A 21,423-nucleotide genomic window follows, 5' to 3' on the forward strand; every position below is an offset into this window, starting at 1 on the left:
AAGCATATTTCTGATGGAATTAGGGTGGATGTCCCTGAATTACCGAGGCACTTCCTTCTTCACATCCCCCCATGCCTCTATCATGATATAAATGTAGTGCTCTCCCCCACCTACTCAATGCGGCTAGATGCCTAATCCCAATTTATTGAAAAAGTCCCTGCATACTGAGCGAGGTGGAATGGGTTGGGAAGGTGGCGGAGACTATGAAAGTGAAGGGGTGGCCGGCAACCTGCAGGGCTACCCAGAGAAGTTTTGACTCAATTTGGGCACCCTGGAGGGACTACATTTCCGGCATTTGTTCCCAGTCTCATACAGCTTAGACATGGCCCTGCTAGCATTGGTCGACCCCAAATTTAAACAATTAGCTCTGGCAAGCCAGGAACCTTTGGGTGCTGGCCCCTTGGTGGCAGATCCTGGCCAGACTTTGAACCAGGAGTGAACACGTTTGAATATAGTGAACAAAATGTCCACATTGATTGAACAATAAGTTGAATCCTTTTTATTTCCGGTCATCGGCACCACAAGTTTAATATTGTGTGGTGGGTTCTGTCTTGATTGGGATACTGTTTGATACTAAAGGGGGCCCTCCTGCTACTTCCATTTTGAGGGAAGGGGGGATGTCCACAGGGATCAATTATCCAGGACTAAGGATGACCCTTATCAGTTTATTAGCTTAAGATAAGATCTGTACTGATCACTGGTTAGCGATATAGTCTTTTGTAAAATGCGAAAGATGACTAATATTTCTCTGTTTTACTACTTTTTCTTTGTCTACTTGTGAACCCCTTTTTAACTTTTGTTTTGTATAACACCTTAAATAAAGATTATATAAATAAAAAAAATAACTGGTGTGACAGTGATCAGGGATACTGACTGATGACAGACAGTATGTAAGAATAAAAATAAAAAAATAGTAGTTTCTTTTTTTAAGATTTTTTTTATTTTTATAGTGACACTATACTACTCTGTGGGGATAATCTGGGATTTTTTTTTTTTTTTTTACACTGTCATTGCTTATAACAGTTATGATCACTGTTATACGCAATAGTTTTACCTGTTAAGAATGGCTTTCATTCATGTTATGGGACAATCAGAGCATCACATAAGTAAGCAAGCAGTCATGAATGAAAGCCATTCTAGACTGTTTTGTTTACATGCAATCGCTATGATTGGTCACATCGATCACATGATATCTCAGCTACTCACAGAGGCTGGGTACCAAGCACCATGAACCTTATTCTATATGAAAGTAACCCTGTAATAACATTCAAAAGCTGGCCATACACTAGTAGAATTTTGTGTAATTAAGAATATTTGATCAATTTTGTAATTGTTAGTGGAGTCAAATCAACATTTGTTCTTAACCGCAATAAGAAAATTGGAAGGACCATTCCTAAAAGCATATATGGCTTTAGTTTTCTAAAGTCTATTTGTTCCAAAATCAAGTTGACAAATTTACTGGGAATTTTCATAATTTTTTTTTATACTAAAGTTCCTATAAGCATTCACTCTAAAATCTATTAAGTGTATTAATGGCCAGTTTTAACATTACACAATATTCTGGTCTTGTGCAGCAGAGTCGGGGAGGCACAGTTGTATTCCATCTATGGGAGATAATTGTATGCTCTTAGAGGAGTCAATCACCCTTGTACAGAGGCATTAGACTTGTGCCACTTGGAGCAAGGAACTTATAATTATGCAGTGACCCATATTTCAACCTATTGGTTGTGCGCCAGTGAAAGTGTTCCATTCAGTAATTTCTTGGCCAAAAGAAAGCAAGCAGTAATAAAAAAAATGTTTATATATATATATATCTCTACATCTACCGTGTATATGTATACTATAATGTAAAAAAATTTGGAATGGCTGCCTTTCCACACACATGAAGGGCATTCCAGTCTTAAGCCTTCGTACACACAGTCTGATTTTTGTCAAAAGGGCATGTGGCAGGATCTTGTCTTGCATACTAACGCTACGCAAATTGTAGTTTGACAACACGAGACTATAAAGAGGAAGTTCACTTCTCGAACGCAACCCTTTGGGCTCCTTCTGCTAATTACATGCTAGTAGAAGTTTGGCGAGCGTTGATTCGCGATTTTCAGATCATACAAAACAAATGCCTTTTAAAATACGTTTGCCATAACTACATGCAAAGCAACTTCATCATTATCCCATTAAAGAAGATGAGAATTTTGACATTTCATCAGTTGCCGCGTCACAAATGTTAATTCTAGATTATGAACAATAGTTTACAAGACTGAACTCTTACCAGTCGTTCCTTGATTCCGATCATGCGCGTTTGTACTTTCGAATTTGTGTGACGGATTTGTGTACTGACCAAACCGAAAATCAGACGTGGAGCAGTTGTTTGCAGGAAAATGTACTAGCCTGTTATCCAACATTTGTTGTCCGAAATTCTTACTGTTAGTACACTATTTTTGACAATTTTTTTCTAATTTTCGTAAAAAACAGCCTGTCAAACGACAATCCCCTTTCCAAATTTTGCATCGTGTGTACGAGACTTTAGTCTGTAGGGTTCAATTTTGAGTTGGCCCACACTTTGCAGCTAGAACAGCTTCACCTCTTCTGGGAAGGCTGTCCACAAGGTTTAGGAGTGTGTCTATGGGAATGATGTTTGAGCATTCTTCCAAAAACGCATTTGTGAGGTCAGGCACTGATGTTGGACAAGAAGGCCTGGCTCACAATCTCCGGTTTAATTCATCCCAAAGGTGTTCTATCGGGTTGAGGTCTGTGCAAGTCAGTCAAGTTCCTCCACCCCAAACTCGCTCATTCAGGTCTTTATGGACGTTGCTTGTGCACTGGTCCAAATCATTTGGTGGAGGAGGGTTTATGGTGTGGAGTTGTTTTTCAGGGGGTTAGGCTTGACCCCTTAGTTCCAGTGAAAGGAACTCTTAAAGCGGGGTTCCACCCTAAAGTGGAACCTCCGCTGATCGGAACCCTCCCCCCCTCCAGTGTCACAATTGGCACCTTTCAGGGGGGAGGGGAGTGGAGATACCTGTCAAAGACAGGTATTTACACCCACTTCCGTGCATAGACTCCCGTGGGAGTCTACGCCATTTCCTGCCCTGCTGCGCTGTCTGCTGGGACACACACGGGTCTCAGAGACAGCGCGGACAATTCCTATTGCGCTGCGCGACTCGCGCAGTAGGGAACCGGGAAGTGAAGCCGATTCGCTTCACTTCCTGATTCCCTCACCTAGAATGGTGGTGGCAGCAGCCGAGAGCCGAGCGATCGATCGGCCTCGGCATCGCTGGAACCCAGGACAGGTGAGTGTCCATTTATTAAAAGTCAGCAGCTGTAGTATTTATAGCTGCTGGCTTTTAATATTTTTTTTTGTAGGTGGAATCCCTCTTTAAGGTGTCAGCATACCAAGACATTTTGGACAATTTCAAGCTCCAAACTTTGTGGGGACAGTTTGGGGATGGCCTTCCTGTTCCAACATGACTGGGCATCAGTGAACAAAGCAAGGTCTATAAACACATGGATGAGCAAGTTAGGGGTGGAGGAACTTGATTGGCCGGCGCAGACCTCCACCTGAGAGAACACATTTGAGATGAATTAGAGTGGAGAATGCAAGCCAGGCCTTCTTGTTCAACATCAGTGCCTGACCTCACAAATGCGCTTCTGGAAGAATGGTCAAACTTTCCCATAGACACTCTCCTTAAGATTCTGGACAACCTTCCCAGAAGAGTTGAAGCTGTTATAGCTGCAAAAAGTGGGCCAACTCAATATTGAACCTATATTGGACTAAGGCCAATTGATAGCGGTCACTTGCTACCTAAACTATTTTTCTGCTTAAAGGCCTATTCATACTTTTCCATTTTCGTACAGCATTTTCCTGCATGAAAATGTATTTTAAGTAGAAGTCGCCACATGAGTTTGGTTTACAACTATGCACTGCAGTTTAATGTATATGGGAAACTATACGGGCTTATTCACACCTATGCCTGATTGTTACAATGCATGCAGTGAAACCAATCTATAGGGGAACTAAAATCCTTTTAGAGCCGAATCACAGCTACACATTGCAAGAAAAAAAAAAAAAACACAACAGGGGGTCTGTATTTTGATATCTTGATGACAATTATATAGACTGCATCCATCGATATAAGCCTGCAACACCCCACTTTGTATCTTGGTTACTGTGCCTTTCTTTATTTTGTATGCTGATCTTACAATAAAAAAAAAAAGATCCAATGATGTCACCGTTTCTCAAAATAGTTACATTCAAGGCGTGCCATAAAAGGCTCCTTTCCTGCCCTGAAATTGCTTACTGCATACTGTGATCTTCTCACACTGTGCATTAGAAGCTGCAGCAATTCAGATAGAGCCCTGGCTGAGGGACATTCAGCATCATCAAAGCCCTTTCATTCTCTGTATTTTAGTTCTGTCGGTCATAGGGACTCCCATGTGTGTGTTACCCATAGCAGCAGCATGTAAATACAGCCTGCCTAGGAATACCCACTCCTCCTGACTGACAGCCACCAATCAAAGCACGTTGATGTTTGCATAGCTATTCCCAAGTCAGTCCACTGCTTGCATCAGGGATGATGTTTTCAGCAAGTTCTGTACATCACCCTGCTTGCCCCTTCCCACCAGTAATGATCTGCCGGCTTTGCACAGGAAAATACAGAGACCAAATGATGATATAATTAGGTCTATAATAAGATATGGAATTACAACCAGGCCCGCTGATAAGGGGGTACCAGCAGTCCTCCCGTACTGGGCCCAGGCCCCTTCAGTTGAGCAGGGGGGCTGAGCAGCAGCAGGAATCATTATGGACAGTAGGGGGTGACCGGTCCGGTGTGGCGGGGGGTGTTGGGGGGAATTACAGGAACCGATCACCTGTATGGATCTCTCTGGAGCAGCTGAAGGCTGGCTTCATCTCTTCCCCCTCCCACCAGCTTTAAGCAGCTGCAGGTGGGAACTAGAGAGGGTATGTTTTAGTAAAAGCCCCCTGCCACACCGATCAATTCTCCTGCAAATAATCTTCTTCCTGCTGCTGCTGGGCCCCCATGTGTGCTCTTCCGGCAGTGCTGACAGCTTCTCCTCCTCTCCCTCTTACTGGATGTTGAGGGTACAGGGGATCACTGCAGGATGGGGAGTGGGTCAGGTAGGTTGTATGGGGCCTTGGCATTTCTAAAGCCTCATACACCCAATCGGATTGTTGGCCAACAAAACCGTGGACTTTTGTCCAAAGGGCGTTCGCCCAAACTTGTCTTGCATACACACGGCCACACAATTGTTGGCCAACAAATACGAACGTAGTGACATCCTACATTGTTTTTCAGCTCTTTAGCGCCACCCTTTGGGCTCCTTCTGCTAATTTTGTGTTAGTAAAAGTTTGGTGAGTGTTGATTTGCGCTTTTCATTTGGTGCCTTTCATTTCATTTCATTTCTGAACAGCTAATCATCAACCAGACATGTTGCGGAATCGGAGGAGATAAACGTGTTATTTATTATTGGCCTTGGAGTTATTGCTTTGACATTATTATTTTTTTGGTTGAATAATGATTTGATTTAGTATATTTTCGGATGTATAGAATGCACTTTTTGGTTAAGTTCTATTGGCAGATATCATGTCTAATTTTATTTGTTTTCTTTTTTTAATGCACAATAAAAAAAATAAAAAAATAAAAAAAAGGTGTAGAATAATACTTGGCTATGTGTTTTTACTTCAAATAAGAGTTGGGAGTAGGCAGTTACATAAAAAAAAAAAAAAAAATACAATGTAAAATTGACAAGGGACACCAACATAGTTGGGATAATGGTAACTTGCCCAAAAAAAAAATGCATAATAAACATTATTGATATCACTGGAAAAAAAAAAGCCTTTGAAAATTTGTTTGCTATAACTCCATCAGTATCACCAGCAAAGCAGTTTCATTATTATTCCATTAAAGAAGAGAATGTGCGCTGCATTTCAAAATTTGCAGCGTCACAAATGTTAATCCTCCATTACAAAAGCTAGTTTACAAGAACCACCGCTTCTGGCTTGTCCCTGCTTCCGAGCATGCATGTTCGTACTTTGGACTTTTGTCCAACAGACTTGTGTACACACGCACGGAAAATCCAACAACAGACATTTGTCCGCAGAAAATGTTAAAACCTGCCATCCAACATTTTTCCGCGGAAAGTTGGCCAACAATTGTCCGATGAAACGTACACATGGACAGATCCTCCACCAACAGCCTGTCATCACACATTTCCCCTCAGAAAATCCGATTGTGTGTATGAGGCATAACAGCAGTCATTACAACGGAAAGGTTTTAAGAGAATGTTGATGAGGGAAATGAGGAACCTTGGCAACTCAAATAGACTTCGGCTTTACGTCTCCATTTCCTGAAGGACCTTTACCAGCTCTGGAAACGATCACACAAAAAAACCTGAGATAGAATGGAACAGGTTTTTAATGCAGAGCTAACAAACTCCATGCGGCAGTTCATCATGGACATCGGTTTATATAAAGACTTTCCCACGCACATAAGCCTGCTACAAAAATGTCAGAAGCACTTTATTATATTAATACATTAATAAGCTTACAGTCTATATAAAGCACAATATACCCCCAGTACAGCTATTTATCATGGGACTTGTTGGGTTCCATACAGGGCCATCTTTAACACAGGGCAAAAGGGGCAGCTGCCCTGGGCCAAGTCATTGTTGTGGGGTCCAAAGCAGCTGCCTCTTGAGTCCACACGGCCCACAAATAGTTGATAAATGGATTTGTGAGGGCCCAAAAAAAAGTGTTTGCCCAGGGTCCAATCAATATTAAAGACGGCCCTGGTTCCATTCTACACAACACTGGCATCCAGTTTGGACCTCGGTGTCCTCTAACAGTGCATGTCTCTCATTATACTTGGGCACAGGTACCCAGCTTATCTGTATAACCATTGGCATTTGGAGTAAGGCTTTAGGCTCAATTCACAAATATTTAAAGTGGTTGTAAACCCTTACAAACCACTTTGACCTACAGGTAAGCCTAGATTAAAGGCTTACCTGTAGGTCCAAGAAATATCTCCTAAACCTACACGGTTTAGGAGATATTTACCTGAAGACTGCCACTGGGTAAGCCGCAGATTGCGGCGACATGCTGCGAGTGTCGGCTCCCGTGCACCAAGAAGATGGATGCTCGGAACTACAGGGGACAGCGGTGACTTCGCTGGCTCCTGTGTCAGGTAAGTGACACATAATGGACTACTATGCGTAGTATACTTAGTATACATAGTAGTCCATTATGCTTTACCTTTGCAGGGAATCAAAGAGGAAGTAAACCCATCAGGGTTTACTTCCTCTTTAACACAAGGATACAGATCTTTATTATTCGCATGCATTTGTAATTTTTAATTCTCACTGGGCTGAGCTGAAAAAAGCTAGATTTATTCTGGTATGTAAAGTATATGTAAAGGGAATTTTTGGATAGAGCTGGGAGAAGGGTTTGGTTGAATTTTTATTGTTGTCTGTGTCCCCGCTATAAGATTTGACCCCATTTGCCCTGAAGACGGTTGTCATTGAGACAGAAAGCAAGGGGAATTCCAAAGCAATAAAAAACAACTGGATGAGTTGACATCAGAGCAAGAGGAGAGGGGAAGTCTTCCACCGGGGACACCTTGCTGATGACAACAAAAATGAGAACTTCCTGTTGCATCTCCAGAACAGACAGTGAAAATCTCCACTGTGGGAGATAGACAGCAAAGAAGAACTTTAACCTCTTGGTTGCAGAGAGTATGCAAATATGTGGCCTCTTGGAGAGTGGGCCTTGACACAGAGAGGTCACATATTTTTCCACATCAAAGTGTAAACAAACCTGTGCCGAGAGCATGCACCCCTTTCTGATCATGTAACCACTGTGACAGAAAATCACTGCGGTCACATGATCATAAACCCCACCCTCCCAGCATCACAAAGCCCTTAAAGGAGTAGTAAAGGCAGAAGGTTTTTTTTTTATCTTAATGCATTCTATGCATTAAGGTAAAAATCCTCCTGTGTGCAGCAGCCTCCCCTAATACTTACCTGAGCGCCACCTCTGTCCAGGGCTGTCTGGGACTTTCCCTCCTGATTGGCTGAGACACAGCAGCAGCACCATTGGCTCTCGCGGCTGTCAAAGTCAGTTAGCCAATCAGGGGGGAGAGGGGGTGGGGCCGAATGGCAGCTCTGTATCTGAATGGACACACACAGCTACAGTTCAGCTCAGGTACCCCCCCCCCATTGCTGTGGGGGCACTAGACAGGAAGGAGGGGCCAGCATCACCAAAGAGGGACCCAAGAAGAGGAGGATCTGCTCTGTGCAAAACCAACTGCATAGAGCAGGTAATTATAACAGGTTTGTTATTTTTTATAAAAAAAAAAAAAAAAAAAAACACACAAGCCTTTACCATCACTTTAAAGGGCTGGGAGGCACCGGTGTTATAAATTAGAAACAAGTAGTGAAATGGCCCAAATCCATTTTGGTTATACACAGCGAGTAAACCCCACACATTATACAACTGTTGGTCATTTGGACAAATCAAATATAAAAACTGACTGCATGGCCAGCATAACAGAGCAACACGTTCTCAATAGTAATGGGGGGGGGGGGGGGGGGAATGAAGAGAAAAGCATGCATAGTGTTAGGGGCCCCAAGAACCGGAGCCGAGCACCAGTGCTATAGAACAGCAGGCCAATGTACTGTATTCCTCTCTGCAATGAGTACCCAGGACAGCAGGCGTGAGAAGTAAACATACAAGGCTTTCATGTAGTCTTGATCTGTGGGGGGGTCCTTGGTGTTCACCATTCAGATTCTGCTTTAGGCAGGTCCACAAAACACAGAGGCATACTCAATAACAAAAAAGGAGGATTGCTGCGATCAATGGAGTGATCATTCCGATGGCTGCTGGATGACCACTAACATGTAGTCTTTATCTGAAAATAAACAGAACAATTATTATTAAAGGGCAATAATAACGATTAGAAAATCGTTGGTCTTTAAGAAAAAAAATTCCAACATGCCCGGTCACTCAAATTCGATGGACACACAAAAATCGGCCGTTGCTGTGGCCCACTAATGGTATAAAATTCGAATCCAAGTATGACCGGTCGTAGGAGATGTCAGGAGATGTATGTTGAGTAGAGATCTTACCTGGAGCAATCATGATCTCATTTTTCTTTGATCGCAACCGGAGGAATGTCAGATCATTCTGGGGGTCAATATCCCGCAATGAGCATCTGGCTTTTGTCACTAGATGATGCATTAGACCTGCATACTGTGCAGTAGTTGCATTATCCATAGTACTCTTAATGGGAATTCCTACAAAAGAAATAAATATGCATTATTGAGAAGTATGTGAAGTAGATGAGAAAAAAAAAATTATAATGAAAGTTGTTTCTAAAGGTGGAGCGCTGTGAACAAACATGGTCTAGTCTTCTATTTCTCCAGCGTCCTCTTTTCTGTGGGACCAGCAGCTACAGCCTCAGATTGAAAGGCCCGTTCACACCATGGTGCAGAGCAGGGCTTTTTTCCAGCGGGAACGTGGAGGAACGCAGTTCCAGCACCTCCAGCACTGACTGTATGTAATGGCAACGGGTGCTGGAAAAGTCTATTGATGCTGGCTGCTGGGGGATATTTTTCTTTACATGGTGGAGGTCTATTATTGCTGCTGTATATCGATTGGTTTGCAAAAAAGTTAGTCTACAAAACGATCAGCTATATACTGCATTTTTTTTAATTTATTTTTTATATACTACTAATGGTGGTGATCAGCGACTTAATACTGCAGCGAGCAATCTGACGCTAACTGACTCTGGGGAGAAACTGACTGCCGCTGACATCACCAGTGACACTAATGCAGTGATCAGTGATAATACTATTCACTGTGCTAATGACACTGGCTGGGAAGGGATTCATTTCTAGGGCGACCAAGGGTTAAATGCGTGCCTTTGCAGGGATGGGATGAAAAACTGACAGATTGCTCCCTCTGTACAGAACTGTGTTTAGCAGAAAGCAGATGTATATTAGCACTACAACACTGGACCATGGGTGGGGATTCCACATCAAAGACAAAATGATCTGGGAAGGCTGGAGTTGAGCTTCAAAGTGGAACTTCAGTCATTTTTTTCATCTTTCCATCTATTAAATCTTCTGCCTTTGTGGTTTTAACTTTGGATAGTAAAACATTATTTTTTTTTATGCCAGTACATACCTTATACAGCCCACTTCCCGTTTCTTGTCTGGTCATTAGTCTAGGCTTATGACATCATGCACAGCGCTCTCACCCACTCTCATGAGAGTTTGCCAGGAAAGGGGAGGGGGGGGGGTGGGGGAGAGAGGTTTCATAAGATGGCCAATGAGATCTGTGTCTGTGTAAATCCAGGAAGTTCAGCTGCCCACAGTTAAAATGGCTGCAGAGGGAGATTTCTGCAGCATATTTGGCAAGTACAGAATCACATTATATATAAAATAATATGCAAAGTGGTTAGAGGGAAGCTTCAGAATGGCAAATATGTTTTTATTACAAATTATGTGAGAAGACTGCAGTTGCTCTTTAAAGAGGAAGTAAACCCTGATGAGTTTACTTCCTCTTTCATTCCCTGCAAAGGTAAAGCATAATGGACTACTATGCATCGCATAGTAGTCCATTATGTGTCACTTACCTGACACAGGAGCCAGCGAAGTCACCGCTGTCCCCTGTAGTCCGGCGCATCCATCTTCTCAGTGGGTCTCGCAGCTCCGCCACTGTCATTCGTCGAAGCCGTGATGACGTCACTCCCGCGCATGCGCACGGGAGCCGACATGCGCGGCAGCTCCGACGTTGAAAATGCGGCGCATGCACCGCAGATAGCGGTGCGTGTCTTCGGGCAAATATCTCCTAAACCGTATAGGTTTAGGAGATATTTCTTGGACCTACAGGTAAGCCTTAATCTAGGCTTACCTGTAGGTCAAAGTGTTTTGTAAGGGTTTACAACCACTTTAACCACTTAAGGACCACCGCATGGCAATGTACGTGTCGGTGCAATGGCACCGACAGGCACAAGCACGTACGTGTACGTGCTTGCCCTCCAGCGGGTGGGGGAGGAGAACAGTGAAAGTAAGTGTGCACCAACACTACACTGACATGTAGGCACACAACCCCCCCCCCCCCCGATCCCCCTCCCAGTCACAGTGTCACTGATTGCAGTGATCATTTATTTACTGATCACTGCATTCAGTGTCAGTTGTGACAGTAAAAACTGTCAGGGCAGTTAGTGTTAGGTCCAGGGTAGCCCCTACCCCCCCAATAAAGGTTTAACCCCCTGATTGCCCCTAGAGTTAACCCTTTCACCCCCTTTTGCCAGTGTCACTAAGCGATCGTTTTTCTGTTCGCTGCATTAGCGTCACTGGTGCCGCTAAGTAGCTAGTTATTTTTTTAGGTTCACCGCCAGGTTTTTATAGCGCTAGGTACCCCATATACTACCCAATAATGGTTTTAACCCCCTGATTGCCCCTAGTTAACCCTTTCACCAGCGATCACCGTATAAGTGTCACTGGTGATGCTGGTTAGCCAGTTAGTTATTTAGGTTCCCCGTCAGGTTTTTATATAGCGCTAGGTACCCCATATACTACCTAATAAAGATTTGAACCCCCTGATTGCCCCTAGTTAACCCTTTCACCAGTGATCACCGTATAAGTGTTACGGGTGACTCTGGTTAGTTAGTTTGCTTTTTATAGCATCAGGGCACCCACCATTTATTACCCAATAAAGGTTTAACCCCCTGATCACCCGGCTGGTGATATCAATTAGGTTTTAGGGTCAGGGTCTGCGTCGCCCCAGGCAGCGCTAGGTTAGTGCCAGTACCGCTAACACCCACGCGCAAAGCATACACCTCCCGTAGTGGTATAGAATCTGAACAGATCAATATCTGACTGATCAGATCTATACTAGCGTCCCCAGCAGTTTAGTTTAGGGTTCCAAAAAAACGCATTGTTAGCGGGATCAGCCCAGATACCTGCTAGCACCTGCGTTTTCCCCCTCCGCCCAGCCCACCCAAGTGCAGTATCGATCGATCACTGTCACTTACAAAACACTAAACACATAACTGCAGCGTTCGCAGAGTCAGGCCTCATCCCTGCGATCGCAAACAGTTTTTTTTGGTAGCGTTTTATATTTAAATCCGGAAGGCAGTGCTTGGTTTTCGGGGTCCCATACGTGGCTAGGCTCCCAAAAAGTCCCCCACATGTGGTATCACCATACTTGGGAGAAGCAGCAGAATTTATTTTGGGGTGCAATTTCACTTATGCCCATAGCATGTGTGAGCAATATATCATTTAGTGACAACTTTGTGCAAAAAAATAAATAAATTGTAATATTCCTGCAACTTGTGGCAAAATATAAAATATTTCATGGACTCAACATGCCTCTCAGTAAATAGCTTGGGGTGTCTACTTTCCGAAATGGGGTCATTTGGGGGGGGGGTTGTGCTATTTTGGCATTTTATGGCCTTCGAAACTGTGATAGGTAGTGAGGAGTGAAATCAAAAATTTGCACCCTTAGAAATCCTAAAGGCAGTGATTGGATTTCGGGGTGCCGTGCGCGGCTAGACTCCCAAAAAGTCCCACATATGTGGTATCCCCGTACTCAGGAGAAGCAGTAGAATATATTTTGGGGTGCAATTCCACATATAACTATGACATGTGTGAACAATATATCATTTAGTGACAACTTTTTGTAAACTTATTTTTTTTTTTTTTTTTTGTGTCATTATTCAATCACTTGGGACAAAAATATAAAAATATTCAATGGGCTCAACATGTCCCTCTGCAATTTCCTTGGGGTGTCTACTTTCCAAAATGCAGTCATTTGGGGGGATTTTGTGTTATTTTGGCATTTTATGGCCTTCGAAACTGTGATAGGTAGTGAGGAGTGAAATCAAAAATTTGCACCCTTAGAAATCCTGAAGGCAGTGATTGGTTTTCGGGGTGCCGTACGCGGCTAGACTCCCAAAAAGTCCCACACATGTGGTATCCCCGTACTCAGGATAAGCAGCAGAATATATTTTGGGGAGTAATTTCACATATAACTATGGCATGTGTGAGCAATATATCATTTAGTGACAACTTTTTGTAAACTTTTTTTTTTTTGTCATTATTCAATCACTTGGGACAGAAAAAAATAAAAAATTCAATGGGCTCAACATGCCCCTCGGCAATTTTCTTGGGGTGCCTACTTTCCAAAATGGGGTCATTTGGGGGGGGGGGGTTTGTACTGCCCTGTCATTTTAGCACCTCAAGAAATGAGATAGGCAGTCAAATTAAAAGCTGTGTAAATTCCAGAAAATGTACTCTAGTTTGTAGACGCTATAACTTTTGCGCAAACCAATAAATATACGCTTGACATTTTTTTTTTACTAAAGACATGTGGCTGAATAAATTTTGCCCTAAATGTATGACTAAAATTGAGTTCATTCGATTTTTCTTATAACAAAAAGTAGAAAATATCTTTTTTCCTCAAAATTTTCGGTCTTTTTCCATTTATATCGCAAAAAATAAAAATAAATCGCAGAGGCAATCAAATACCATCAAAAGAAAGCTCTATTTGTGGGAAGAAAAGGACGCAAATTTCGTTTGGGTACAACATTGCAATGACGGCGCAATTACCAGTTAAAGCAGCGCAGTGCGAAATTGTAAAAAGACCTCTGATCCTTAGGCTGACAATTGGTCCGGGGCTGAAGTGGTTAAAGTGGTTTTAAACCCTTACAGACCACTTTTACCTACATGTAAGCCTAGATTAAGGCTTACCTGTAGTTGCAAGAAATATCTCCTAAACCTACACGGTTTAGGAGAGATTTGCAAAAGACAGGCACCGCTGTCTACGGCACACAGGTGCACTGAGCGTGCCATTTCTAACGGCGATCATGCTGTTAGTGGTGGCTTCCCCGCGCATACGCTGGAGTGATGTCATCGCGGCTCCGGCCAGTCACAGTGCCGGAACTGTGATACCCGGAAGTCACTCCAGGCGATATGGCGGCGACAGAGGAGGGGACGAGGACCGCTGTGGGGGCTTCGATCTCAGGTAAGTAATTTACAATGAGCTAGTATGCTATGCACACTAGCTCATTATGCCTTTGTCTTGCAGGGTGTTTATTTTATTTTTTTTCCAGAGGGTTTACTTCCTCTTTAAGTGCCATAACAGCTGAACCATCAACTTCAGAGATAAAAACAATAATTCTCCTGCTCTACAAGACTCTGGTCTGGCCGCACCTGGAGTATGCTGTCCAGATCTGGGCACCAGTCCTCAGGAAGGATGTACTGGAAATGGAGCGAGTACAAAGAAGGGCAACAAAGCTAATAAAGGGTCCGGAGGATATTAGTTATGAGGAAAGGTTGCGAGCACTGAACTTATTCTCTCTGGAGAAGAGACGCTTGAGAGGGGATATGATTTCAATTTACAAATACTGTACTGGTGACCCCAACAAAACTTTTTCAAAAAAGGGAGTTTAACAAGACACGTCGCCACTCATTAAAATTAGAAGAAAAAAAGAGATTTAACCTTAAACTACGTAGAGGGTTCTTTAATGTAAGAGCAAGGATGTGGAATTCCCTTCCACAGGAGGTGGTCTCAGCAGGGAGCATCAATAGTTTCAAGAATCTATTAGATAAGCACCTGAATGACCACAACATACAGGGATATACAATATAATACTGACATATAATCACACACATGGGTTGGACTTGATGGACCTAAAAGTTCAAATTAAGACCATACAACCACTTTAAACTACTAGCCGACCAGCCGCCATCATTCTATGGCGGCAGGTCGGCTTTCTCCCGCAAATTGGCGTAGCTGTATGCCAGCCCTTTAAACAGCTAAAGCAGGCGCGCGTGCCCACTGCAGGGGAGCCAATGCTTGGGGCCCCAGCTGCCGCGATGACCTCCGGCCACTCGCGACAGAACCAGCATTTGTGTGTGTAAACACACAAATCCCGGTTCTGTCAGGAGAGGAGACACAGATTGTCTGTTCCTACTAGCTAGGAACAACAATCCGGCTTCTCCTATAGCAAGTCACATCCCCCACCGTAAGAAACATACTGAGAGAACATATTTAACCCCTTGATCGGCCCCTAGTGTTAACCCCTTTCCTACCAGTGACATTTATACAGTAATCAGTGCATTTTTCTAGCACTGATTGCTATATAAAGGTCACTGGTCCCAAAAATGTGTCAAAAGTGTCCAATCTGTCCGCCGCAATCCTGATAAAAGTCACTGATTGCCGCCATTACTAGAATCCCCCCATAAATAATAATAAAATTGCTATTTTGTAGGCGCTATAACTTTTGTGCAAACCAATCAATATACAGTTATTGTGATTTTTATTTAACCAAAAATATATATCGGCCTAAACTGATGAAGAAACGTTTTTTTTTTTGTTTTTGTTTTTTTTTTTTTTATTCGGGGATACTTATTATAGCAAAAACTAAAATTGTCGCTCTTTTTTGTTTATAGCGCAAAAAAAAAACAAAAAACAAAAAAAAAAAAAAGCAGAGGTGATTAAATACCACCAAAATAAAGCTATATTTGTGGTAAAAAAAATAAAAAAATAAAAGAAGGACATGAATTTTGTTTGGGTACAGCGAACGACTTTGGAATTGTCAGTTAAAGCGACGCAGTGCCGTATCTCAAAAAAATGACCTGGTCGTTAAGGGGGCAAATCCTTCTGAGGCTGAAGTGGTTAAATAGCAATCTATCTTTAGATAGCTTTTTACTCCAAAAGCATTTTATTAAAATAAATTTGATAAAAAAAAAAAAATAATTTTGTTAAAAATCATTGATTTTTATCCACCTCGACAACGTATATGTAAAGCGCTGTGCAAATTGACGGCGCTATACAAGTATCTGAAATAATTAAAAATAAATAGTTTTAGATTAGAGTGGGGGGGAGGGTAGCAGTTCTACCCAGATTTTATTGCATTCCATGTCCCAAATGGGTGCATGATCCTTTGCTTTCTAGCCATGAAACATCTCACATCGCAACTTGCAGTTAATAAAGTGTAGAGCAGGGATATGCAATTAGTGGACCTGCAGCTGTTGCAAAACTACAAGTCCCATGAGGCATAGCAAGACTCTGACAGCCACAAGCATGACTCCCAGAGGCAAAGGCATGATGGGACTTGTAGTTTTGCCACAGCTGGAGGTCCACTAATTGCGTATCCCTGGTGTAGACTGTGCAACGTGTCATTGTCACCAATCAGGTGGGTGGCGCGGCGGAGGTGAACAGGTACATTTATACACGGCTCTGTGCCAGTAGCAACAGGGCCATTGAGAAGATGATCCAGACATCTTCATTTGGGGTTTAAGTCCAACACCAGTAAATACTTTCTGTTAACAGCCCTCATTAACAAAACACTGATACTTTTCTTGTTTCTTTCACTGGTTTTTCGCTCACCTTCTGCGTTAACAATAATAATTCCTTGTACACCTTTCTGCCCTTGGATCCTCTTTAATGTTTCTTCAACGTCCGCCTGCAAAACAAAAAACAAAATGTTAAATATGGTCCTCAGAGGCATGCGACTTCTTCCCGTGATGCAGTGCTCAGATCTAAACGATCATACATGATGGAGGAGTTAAGTTATCGCTCTCTGCGCTCTGACTGTTTTATCGATTTTTGTCCATCCATTCCTGGGATTTCCACAGTTCTGCCCCGCAGCTAGGAATATGGCACTGTCCCCTTTCAAACACCAAACTTCGGACTGGACAGTGAAAGGGCAGCAGCTAACTAGTGAGGTGCTCCCTCTGCTCATTCTGCTCTTTCCTTCGTACACGAAGCCTGTCAACTGTGCAACCGATTCCTGAAAGTCTCTTTGCCTTGGTGCTCTGGATTGTACTTCCATCATGTAGAATGCAGGACCATAATTTTTGCAGTGTACATGAGGACAAGCAGCACAATCTGGAGTGTAGCAGAGAAAAGGGGAGCAGCAAAGTGAGGAATAAGGTGAGTATTACAGCGTATTCCTAATGAGCAATGTGGGGGGCCCCCACTGTAAGGGTAGTTTATTTAACCCCTTCACACCAACGTAATGCATATATGCTGCCTGCTGCTTCAAGTGGTTGTACTCCGGTACCGTCTTTTATAGCAGACGGTTGGCTTTCTTGTTATGGCAATGGATGCAGCTAATCGGCCGCTCAGCTGTTATTACAAGCAGCGGGAGGGGACTTTCCCCCCCTCCCAATGCCTTCCACGGCTCGCTCGTCCCACGTGACCTGCCGGCATATCCGCTGGCTGGCCGGAGACCCGAACAAAGCCGGAATCGGCTTTGATCAGGCCTTGGATCTAGTAACCCGGAAGTGATGTCATGATATCCCTTCTGGTTTACTGGACCCTTAAAGGCGTCAGATTCCCAAAAAAAATTCAGTATTCAAAACTTTTTATTATAAATTTTTAATGCTTCAAAAAGGAGGGATTTGGGGATTTATAAACCCCAGATCCCTCCAAAAAAATACCTGACACGTGACTATTGCCATCTCAAGGGATGGGTACATTTCTTGTGACAGCAAAAAAAGTGATAAAAAAATAAATAAAATTAAAAATAGGGACAGAAGAAGAAAAAAACAAAACAAATGAAAGAGCCCCATCCCTCCAGTTCAAGCGCAGAAGAAAACACATACATTAGTCGCGCCCGCAAATGTAAACAGTATTCAAACCACACATGTGAAGTATTAGCGCAATCGTTAGCACAATAATTCTAGAACTAGAACTCCTCTTTAACTTGTAACCATAAAAAAAAAAAAATAATTTATAGCATAGCCTGTGGAGATTTTTAAGTACCGTAGTTTGTCACCATTCAACAAGTGTGCGCAATTTTAAAGCGTGACATGTTTGGTATCTATTTACTCGGCCTAACATCTTTCACATTATACAAAAGAAAAAAAAAAAAAAATGGGATAACTTTACCTTTTTTTTTTTTCTTCATGAAAGCGCATTGTAATGGCCTCCATTTTATTGCCTAGGGTCTCTGCTAACAATATATTTGGGGGGGGGGGGGCAGTTCTAAGTAACTTTCTAGCAAAAATACAGATTTTAACTTGTAAGCGTCTAACAAGTGTCAGAAAAAGGCTGAAGCCCCATACACACTTATCAGATTTTCTGCTGATTTTTCCCTTCGGATTTACCAAAACCATATAATATGAGGTCAAACCTTAGGAGTATCAATGTGTATGCAATCAGGCAGGCCCTTGCACTACATGGTTTTGGTAAATCTGATGGCAAAAAAAAAAAAAAAATCTGCAGAAAGTCTGATAGTGTGTATGGGGCTTTAGTCTTCAAGGGGTTAATTATTACAAATTCTAGGGCTTTGCTTTAGCCCAGGTTCACATTGCTGTGGGTTAGAATTTCAACTGTCCGAGGGACAGGGGAGCGATTTGACAGACATCTGTGCAGGTTCCTCCACAGTTGTCTATGGAAATCGCACCTGAAGTTGCCAAAAGTAGTGCAGGAACTACTTTTGGGAACCGGTGTAGCGTCGCACCGATTCAGACAGTGCTATTCCCGGCAATAGCTGCAGATTTGGCCTGCGAATTGACCTGTCAAATCGGACCAATGTGAACCTAGGCTTAGGCTGCATTTACACTAGCAATGTTGTATGTGCGGGCCAATGCAGCGCCAGCTCCTGCAGGGAGTTGCCAGGTGGACATCACATGAAGATGACATGCAGCTGTCACAATGGACCACACCCCTTCATTTCTAAGACCCCTTTCATACGGGGCCTCCGTGGAACGGATTCTGCTTGATCAGTGGGGATCGCTCCACATACACCTACACTCGAGTCATATAGCATCTGTGATCTCCCTCTGACATTTTCCAACGAGCTTCATCCAGATGCTGGATCCTCGGCCGGTACAGGGTGATGCAACTTACTGAAATCCCCCCGCCTGATCGCAATTTTTAACTTTAGTTCCACTTTACCACAATGTATCCCGGCAGCAACCTGCAAACCTATCCTTAGGGTAGGTACAAACCATAGAGGTGCGACAGAGCGTGTGTCCCCAGTTCCAGGAGCTACCGTGCATCGTGTGTAACGCAACTCATTAAATTTTAACGGGTTGTCCTAAGAGAGAGAAACGTGCAAAATAAGTTCCCGATGCCAGGTCCACATTACTGCGTGCTTGGAATGTGCACAAAAAAATAAAATCACAAAATTCTGCAGAGAAAAGTGCTGCAGTCACACGGGGTACCATCAGATGTTAATCACTTTGCTTCTTTTTGGTGGAAAGTTACATAGAAGCCCCAAACATACAATATTTATTTATTTATTTTTACCAGAAGCCCTAGGGAATAAAATGGTGAGTGTTGCAATTATTTTAATTGCACAGCGATTTTTTGAACACTTTATTTTTTCCTAAAAAAATAAAAATATTTTAATGGATTAAATAAAAAAAATAAAAATAAAAAACCACAGTAAAGTTATCCCAATTTGTTTGTATAATGTAAAAGATGATGTTACGCTGAGTAAATAGATACCCAACATGTCACGCTTTTAAAATTGTGGCTGCCCATGGAATGGCGGCAAACTACGGTGCTTAAAATTCTTCATTAGGTGACGATTTAAAACGCCTTTACAGGTTACCATTTTAGAGATACACAGGAGATCTGGTGCTAGAATTATTGCTCTCACTCTGATGTTCGTGACAATTCCTCACATGGGTGGTTTTATCACCGTTTACATATGCGTGCGCACTTATGTATGCCTGAAGCTTTTTCTTTTTAACACTTTTTTGTAGGATTAACTTTATTGCTATCACAAGGGAGGAACAACATCCCTTGTGACAGCATGGGCCATGGCAGGTCCTCTTTATGGAGAGATCTGGGGTCTATAAGACCCCAAATCTCTCCTCTGGCCTTCCATGCAGCCGATCGGTCTGATCGGCTAATTTCCTGGCTGCTAACAGCCAGGTAAAAAAAGAGGTGGAACTGGAAGTGCCAAAATACTAATCGCTCCCAGTTTCGAGAGAGAAAGAGAGAGAGAGACAACATCAGTTCCTTTCTCTCTGTACAGGACAGCCATCGCCATCAGCCGCAACAACATGCAATGGGACTGGGGAGCCCGGGGAGGGCAGACTCCCTTCCGCCACCTGCAGAAGTGATCCAAGACGCACAATGAATGGCACCACCGCACGTCTGCTAAAGGGCAACGCGTTTCTGTGCATGTCAGGAAAAAAAAGCACAATTTTGCGTATGTTTGCAAAACGTAGAAGGTGTGAACCTAGCGCCTTAGATAACGAGGGGTCAGACAAAAACAAATATGGCTGCCCCACACAGCTATATATACAGGAAGTAAACACTCTTCAGGTAAATTGTAACATGGCAACCAAGTGTTGTCCCCCATATTGTTCCCCTTTAAATGAGAGGCGGTCCAAAGGTTCCATACATACATACACACATATATACACACACACACACACACACACACACACACACACACACACACAAAAATACCCCCCCCCCCCAAAAAAAAACAAAAAACACACAGGCCCAGCTCTGTATGTGATAACAATGCACACAGGACATAAAGCAGCAGCTTCATATAGCTGGGAACCAATCACAGGTGAGGCCAGCTGACGTCACCGCCCCTAGTAACTCTCCCCTCCAGCATGATTCGCCATGTAACACCAGGTCAGGATCTCCCTAGCGGAGGAAAGAATCGCGAAAACGGTTCCCGGTAACGTTTTTATCCCATAGAGCATCCCATCACTCACCATGTCCGCCGCCTTGTCTCCCGGTGTCACCGGTTCACACCGAGCATGCGCGCAAAGTAGCGTCACCCAGCGGCCAAACCCTCGCTTGCCCTGCCCCTTACAGCTGGGCAGCAAACAGCCAATAGCAGCTCGCTGGAAGAGCATGTGTCTTCGGTGCCGGAGCCATTTTGTCGAAGCCACCGCGCACGCCCTAAAGCTGTTCTTGACACAGGCACTGGCAAAATGAGTGACGAAACAACGGCAGACACACAGAAAGAGACTGTTTTAGGTGCCAAATAGCTGTATTCCTGCTCTGAGATTTAAGAAAGAAAATCCCAAATTTTGGTTTGACAGCAGAACAATAATAGAGGGGAAATCTTCCAATGGGGGTCCTATTTCTGCTGACAGCCAGCAATTCCCTCACTTCCTGTTGTGGCTATGGGACAGGAAGTGAGGGAGAATCCACAATGGGACACAGATGGCACATTTCTGTGTCACTTTGCATTCTCCAGTCATGCTCCTTGCACTGCAGCACATCGGATTGCCTGACTGCGATGCTACTCCCTCTCCCAATCTGAGCTTTGCTGTACATAGACCAAAGAAGAGAGCTGATATAAACTCAGATTCACATGCTTGTATCTATATAAAAATGTAAGTATTATAGTGGTAGTAAAGTCGCCAGAAATCATGTACTGCATACTAAGGCCACGTACACACGGGCGG

At 43.2% G+C, this 21,423-nt stretch overlaps 1 protein-coding gene across 1 annotated transcript; it reads right to left on the bottom strand.

Moving 5' to 3' along the window:
* Positions 1 to 6,413: 6,413 nt before the first annotated feature.
* DYNLRB1 (dynein light chain roadblock-type 1) lies at positions 6,414 to 20,880 on the bottom strand. The gene is made up of 4 exons (XM_077459147.1): positions 20,722 to 20,880; positions 16,415 to 16,490; positions 9,139 to 9,306; positions 6,414 to 8,921 (listed from the first exon to the last, which is right to left on the bottom strand). The coding sequence occupies exons 1-4, from the start codon at positions 20,863 to 20,865 to the stop codon at positions 8,878 to 8,880; spliced, it is 432 nt and encodes a 143-aa protein (XP_077315273.1). The 5' UTR covers positions 20,866 to 20,880; the 3' UTR covers positions 6,414 to 8,877.
* Between the last annotated feature and the right edge of the window lie 543 nt (positions 20,881 to 21,423).

Source organism: Lithobates pipiens, unplaced genomic scaffold (assembly GCF_037356315.1).
Source record: "Lithobates pipiens isolate NorthernLeopardFrog02 unplaced genomic scaffold, aLitPip1_a1.2 Scaffold_28, whole genome shotgun sequence".
NCBI classification, from domain to species: domain Eukaryota; kingdom Metazoa; phylum Chordata; class Amphibia; order Anura; family Ranidae; genus Lithobates; species Lithobates pipiens.